The sequence below is a fragment of the Nicotiana tabacum genome, chromosome 15 (genome assembly GCF_000715075.1).
Source record: "Nicotiana tabacum cultivar K326 chromosome 15, ASM71507v2, whole genome shotgun sequence".
NCBI lineage: Eukaryota > Viridiplantae > Streptophyta > Magnoliopsida > Solanales > Solanaceae > Nicotiana > Nicotiana tabacum.
Window position 1 is genome coordinate 77,287,150 of NC_134094.1, and position 7,278 is coordinate 77,294,427.

Below are 7,278 nucleotides of genomic sequence, written 5' to 3' on the forward strand. Positions count from 1 at the left end.
TTCTTATGAATTTCTCTCTTCCTAAAAAATTTCTCATTTTCCAATTTGGGTATATTGACAAAAGTAATTGGTTATGGCTTTTGAAAAAAAAATGTAGAAAGCTTGTACTATAACAGCTTATTAATGTTGGACCATAACTTGGAATTTTCCCTTCGTACCACGTGACATCTAGGTGGTAATTTCTTTTTTTATTTTTTATTTTCATCCGGTGTCCGGTACTCGCATTGGAGCCCGATTATATCCGAATTCGTGCCGCGTAGGGCTCCATTCGAGGGAAAGCGCTCCCTACCAAGGATTTTTCTATACCCAAGACTCGAACCCGAAACCTCTGGTTAAGGGAAGAGCAGTCCCATCTTTTCTTTCATATAATTATGCTGGTAACTAATTGGTTTAAACTTGTCCATGGTATATAATTTTGTCAGATTGGTTTCAAGAGACAAGAATCACCAGTATGAAGATTAGACAACAGACATACTGTAAACATGCAATAATTAACCAGATTTAAAAAATAAACTTTTTTTTCAAATTGGTTAAAATCGCTAAACAACATTAGTGACCTAATGGTTACTCCCTTTCTGATTATGCCCAAGAAATAGAAGAAAATAAGTGAGTATTGTTTGGAAACAAGCGAGTGAGTAATTATTACAGGTCTAAGAATACTTTAGAGCAAGGATCCAAAGACTAATTATTAGGATTAGATTATTTTTCCTCTTTTTCGCATTATGTTAATGAAAGGTTTATGTTTTTTGCACAAAAGGGGTATCCGAGAAGAGGAGAACTTTTGACTTATTAGGGGTAATATAGTCAATGAACATTGGTTGATCAAGGTGTTTTTCAAGGAAAGGGAATTCTCTAATGTTTCAATTAAAGAAATTTTTCTCCTCCGATAAATAATTGTTTCGGCATAATTTTAGGAATAACAGTCAATGAGTAGATTATCAGGTATGTTTCTGATATTTATGCCTGTTGGACCATACTTTCTAATAGCCTGTTTGACCATGCTATTCCAATTCTAAAAGTATTTATTTTAAAAAAAATTTACAATTTTTTCAAAGTTAAAGTGTTTGACCAAGGTTTTGAAAGAAAAAAAAGTGCTTTTGAGGAGAAGCAGAAACAGTTTTGAAGAAGCAGAAAAAAATAGTTTCTCTTCAAAAGTACTTTTTTGAAAAGTACACTTAGAAATAGTTTTTAAAAGCTTGGCCAAAACTAATTGTTGCTCAGAAATACTTTTCAAATTAATTAGCCAAACACAAACTAAGAGTGTGTTTGGTATGAAGGAAAATATTTTCCAATTTTTCCATGTTTGGTTGGCTTAAATGTATTTTCCTCATGAACTCATTTTCTTCCAATTGGAGGAAAATATTTTACCTATCAAGAGAAGAAAAAATATTTTCCAAAACTCTTCTTCAACCTTCCCCACCCTATTCCCCATCCCCACCAACCACCCCACTCCCACCCACCCACCACACCACACCCTCCCACCCTCCCCCAAACCTGCCCTACCCTCACCCTAAATAGAAATATTATTAAGAATACTTTCTTTTCATGTTGTAAATAGAGTACTTTCTTTTTTCACTTCAAAAATGAGTGTTTTTTTTTCATGATATTAAAAAAATATTTTATTTCATTTCAACAAAAAAAGTACTTTGTTTTCATGATGTAGAAAAAGTATTTTCTTTCATTTCAACAAAATGATGTAGTAAAAAGTATCGTCTTTCATTTCAACAAAAAAAAAATACTTTTTTTTATGACGTAGAAAACGTATTTTTTTCTATTTCAATAAAATGAGTATTTTATTTTTATGATGTAAAAAAGTATTTCCTTTCATTTCAACCAAAAAAATACTTTCTTTTATGATGTTGAAAAAGTATTTTTTTTCGTTTCAACAAAATAATGTAGTAATAGGTATTTTTTTTCATTTCAACAAAATGATTATTTTCTTTTCATGATGTAAAAAAGTATTTTCTTTCATTTCAACAAAAAAAATACTTTCTTTTATGATGTAGAAAAAGTATTTTCTTTCGTTTCAATAAAATAATGTAGTAAAAAGTATTTTTTTTTATTTCAACAAAATGAGTATTTTCTTTTCATGACGTGAAAAAAATATTTCTTTCATTTTAACATAATGAATACTAGAAAAAATACTTTCTTTTTCAACCAAAAAAAGAGTATTTTTTTTTTAGTTATGTAGCACAAATTCCAACGTTGTTTTGAGTGAAAAGTAAAGCAACACATTAGTTTCTTTTGGGTTTGTGTGAATTTTTTAAAAGAATAATTAAATTCTTGAAGAAAATAGAGTCTTGAAAATGTTGGGTATTTAGAGTTTGGGAGGGGGGGGGGAGGGAGGAGGGGGAGGAGGAGCACAGGAAACATGGAAATTTGGGGGAATGGGTTAAAGAAAGTAGCATAAAAGATTATTTTTCTAAAAAATATTTTCTACTCTGTAAACAAACACTAGAAAATATTTTTCGGAAATGTTTTTCACTCGCCAACCAAACATGGGAAAATAAGTGATAAAATCACTCATTTTTCAAGAAAATATTTTCTAGAAAAATATTTACCATGAAAAATATTTTCCTTCATACCAAACACACCCTAATAGCCTATTTGGCCAAAAAATTAAGGTGTTTGGCCAAGCTTTTAGAAAGAAAAAAGTGCTTTTAAGGAGAAGCAGATCAGTTTTTGAGAAGCAGAAAAATGTAGTTTCTCTCCAAAAGTACTTTTCTGAGAAACACCTTTGAGAAAAACACACTTAGAAGCAGTTTTCAAATGCTTGGCCAAACACTAATTACTGCTCAAATGTGATTTTTAAATTAATAAGCCAAACATAAACTGATTCTCACCAAAACTACTTTTTTGAAAAACACTTTTGAAAAAATTTGTAATGCCCCATTTCGCTAGCTTTTAAATACATATTGCTTAATAATAGCTAGTAGCAACTACAATGAATGAAAAACAAAAAGAAAAAAAGAAAAAGAGACTTAGTGGGACCGAAGCCTAAGAGAATTAGAGGGTAAAAGTTTTTTTTCCTTGAAAAGTGTTGGTAAAGATCTTTTTCTGAAAAAGTAAAGAGGGAAAAATGAGGTTTCAGCAAGAAAACCAAAGCAATTTAATTGCTTTAGGAGTTAGGCAATACAGAGAATGTAGAAAGTCATAAAAAAATTCAAGGTTTTCCAATTTGTCATTCTCGAAACCCAAGTATTTAATTCTTCCAAATTTTCTATAGTTATTATCGCTAGGTGAAAATTTAGTCAAAACCCTTAAGTTTTCATTCTATGAAATTATTTTTATACGTAAGTTTAAGTATTCATTGAAATAAATTGATAGAGCTTTTGAGGTTCATATTTTCTAGTCATGACAGAGAAGTTTTCTTTGAATGCCCATATAATAAAAGTTTATCTTTTAGTTAGTGCCAAAGTTAAGTGAGAGATTCTTCCATATCTATTATTTAATTGTAGAATACATAATTGATGTTATGGGTCTAGAACCAAGGATTTATAATGAGGTCACTTTATCTTTTTGTAAAATCAGTTTACTTGAATTTATGGCCTCGTCATCTATATACCTTTGTGGAAGAATGAAAATATTTAGTTGAAAATTTTACTTGAATCAGTGAGGTGAGAGTTTCTAGATTTATAGCTAAGTAACAACAAGTAAGACTTAATAGCTTATGAATTGACATGGTTAAGCCTATTATTGTAGATTTTGCGTTGTCGAATACTCGAAAAACTTGAAGAGACGAATTGCAGCTAAAGTTTTAAGGTGAGTTGAGGTTTACTTTCCTAGTAGGGAATTCCATTATAACCCTTGTGCTCCATATGTTAGCTAAAGCTAAGTCATGTCTTCTCGTGATCCAATGCTCAGTTCACTTATTCTTATTCGGTATGATATTATTTGTGACATGAATACATGCTTATGTGTATTACCAATTGTTATGTGCCTTTAATTGTGATATTCACATTCAGAAGGGAGAAGTGACCAACCTCCCCTAGCGTGATTGCCATGATGTCAGGGTTACCTACCCCACCCTCGCAGGTGCCAACTGTTTGTTGGGGAGATAGGCCGACACTCCCCCGTACGTGTTCCTAAATGCTCACGTACGCAGGGCCATTATGCGTAACAATTAACTTTGCAAAGTTATTTTTTAAAAAAAAAAAATATATATATATATATATATATATATATATATATATATATATATATATAAATATATATATATATATATATATATATCGGGCTCAATTTCTACGTTAAGCAGTTTAGCTTACAGTTTCAGTTTCCAGATTATTACTTGGTTGTAAAATTTTATATGATTTATATGATTTTTCGTATATCCCTTTTATTTCTTATATTTTCCAGAAGGTCTCGCTCCGCCTTTTTAGGAGGTAGCCTATGAGACTTACTGGGTATCTTTTAGTAGTACTTAGCCTGTTTGGGCCTGCTACGTCGTGTGGCAGGTATTGAGGACGCAGGTAACGAGGCACGTGGCTAGATGAGATATTCTAGATTCAATTTACAGACTCTGTTGATTCATCCCAGCGGTAGAGAACCCTTTTTAGACTATTATTTATAACTTTTTTTTACGTTTATTTTATTTCTGGGGATGCCCCCGTAGGCTATGTATTTTAAATTTTATTTTTTCAGCTTCTAGAGGCTCATGACTTGTTAGTGGGTCAATATTAAAATATTTTGGGATTTATCCTTTATTTATTATATTTTATCAGTCAGCTTAAGAACTGCAATTTGATTAGAATTAATATTTAAGCATGTTAGTTTCTTTGCTATTGAACTTGAAGTTTGATACAAATAGTACAGGGTTCACTCGACGAGTGGTAAGAGTTGAGTGCCAATCACGTCCCACCCCAGTTTGGGGGCGTGACAAGTTGGTATCAGAGCACCCAGGTTTACGGAGTTCTAGGGTGTTAGTCGTGTCTAGCAAAGTCTCAAATATGCGTATGTTGTGCACCATACTTATATTTGGGAGGCTGCAGGACATGTTAGGAATTTGTTTTTCTTTCTCTCCTTTGATTCCTATATCGTGCATTAGAGCTAAACGTTTCAGAATTCTAACACACATTTATCTCTCATTTTAGCACAAATAAGATGGTTAGAACAAGATCAACTTTATCCTCTATTGCTAACAATATTGAGATACCAACTGCTAATCATCAAGAAGCAGCACCAGAGTTGCAAGCCGCACTAATAGCACCAGCTGCAGTTAGAGGACGTGGCAGAGGTAGAGGTATATGTCAAAATCCTAGGGGTAGAGGTAGAAATGTCAGAGGTAATTAGGCTCGTGGTAGGGCCACAAGACAAGCACAAGCTCCACTTCAGCAGGTTGTTAATGATCGGGTACCACCATATCAGCAGGATAATCGAATTGACAGAATTTTGGACTTTCTTGAGTCCCTAGCCCCTCTGACTGGTGGTCGGGCTGCACCTGTTCATGCTCCTCCTCAGGACCCTCATGATTTAGATGAAGAGGTTATAAGAGATGATTTTCAAGCTCCACTCGAGGTACCACCACCAGTTGTCTCTGTAAATATTGCCCAGACAGTGTCGTTACCAACAGGAAAAATTGATCCACATGCCTTTCTGAGATTAAACCCTCCTACTTATAATGGTATCGATAAACCAAATGAAACAATGTTATTTTTGGAAGAGATAGAGGAAATGTTTATTTCTTTGGATTGTCTTGAAACACAAGCTACATAGTTGATTGGGTTTCGATTGAAGGGTGCAACAGGATAATGGCGGAGAGGTTACAAGAAGGCCAGAGATTCTAAATTACCGCCACTTACTTGGCCCCAGTTTAAAGAAGCTTTCAGGGCCAAGTTTTTGCCTAGCAGTCGGATGGATGAGATCCGACGTCAGTTCGAACATCTTAAACATGGTATCATGTCAGTGACTGAATATGAGATGGAATTTACAAAATTGTCAGAGTATGCACCTAATTTGATACTAGCAGAGAGAGAAAAAGTGAGAAGGTTCATTGAAGGCTTGAATCCACATATGGCAAAAGATATGACTTCACATCAGGATGACAAGACTTATCTTCAGGTTGTCAATAACACTACGCGTAAGGAGGCTTTTGATAAAATTGCCAGGAAAGCTAGAGATAACAACAAGAAGGCTAGAACAACAGGTATTTATAGTGGATTTTCAGTTGGGGGTAAGAACATAAATCATTCAGCTCACATTCAATCAACGGCTCACTAATCTACTTATCCAGCTACACTCAGACATGGCCAGCAGAGTAAGGGTCAGGCCCCTCAAGGGCAAAGTTCAACTAGTTAGGGTCAACTTCGGTTCTCCTATCCTATATGTCCTCCGTGTAGCAAAAGACATCCAGTGAAATGCCTTTTGGGTCAGAAAGGTTGTTTCCACTGCCATGATCCGAGTCATATTAAGAGAGACTATCCACTGCTTGGACAAGCTTCGGGGAAAACTCTAACTACACAGGCAACATCCATGGTTAATTCTATAGTTGCACCTCCTCCAGTTCGGGCATCTAATACTTAGACTGGCCGTGGTGCCAATAGAGGTGGAGCTTAGGGAGGAGGCGGACCAGCCAGATTCTATGCAGTTCTAGACATGCAGAATGTTGAGGCATCTAATAGAGTTATTACAGGTATTCTCTCGGTTTGTGGTCGCCTTGCTTATGTATTAGTTGATCCTGGTTCAACTTTGTCCTATGTGTCTCCTTATTTTTGTGTCGAGTTTGGAAAAACACCCGAAAAATTAGGGGTTCTGTTTGAGGTTTCCATACCTATAGGGGAATCTGTTAAAGTTGAGTATATATTCAGAAATTGCATCATCACAGTTCAGGGCCGAGAAACATTAGCCGATTTGAACTTGTTAGATGTGGTAGACTTTGACATCATAGCTGGCATGGACTGGTTATCTTCTTGTCATGCTACAGTTGATTGCCACACAAAGACGGTTAAATTCTCATTTATTGGGGAAGATCCAATTATAATTAGAGGTGAAGTGGGTACGCCTGTGGGTAACTTTATTTCTTACCTTAAGGCTAGAAAACTAATGAGCAACGGGTGTTTGGCGTATCTAGCACATGTGCGGGATATGAAAGTTGGCTCCCCAGTGCTTGAATCAGTACCGATTGTGAAAGAGTTTTCAGACGTGTTCCCGGATGATCTCCCAAGGATACCACCAGATAGGGAGATTGAGTTTGGCATAGATACATTGCCAGTAACTCAACCAATCTCGATTCCTCCTTACAGAATGGCTCCATCTGAGCTAAATGAACTCAAGAAGTAG

The 7,278-nt window shown here is 35.0% G+C and overlaps 1 protein-coding gene across 1 annotated transcript; it reads left to right on the forward strand.

The window, feature by feature from the left end:
- The first annotated feature begins 6,594 nt into the window (after nt 1–6,594).
- LOC142169689 (uncharacterized) lies at nt 6,595–7,278 on the forward strand. Its single transcript, XM_075231588.1, has one exon. The coding sequence runs from the start codon at nt 6,595–6,597 to the stop codon at nt 7,276–7,278; it is 684 nt and encodes a 227-aa protein (XP_075087689.1).

Excerpts from the sequence above, each read along its gene's own strand:
- LOC142169689 (XM_075231588.1), top strand. The coding sequence starts at position 6,595 with ATGCAGAATGTTGAGGCATCTAATAGAGTTATTACAGGTATTCTCTCG.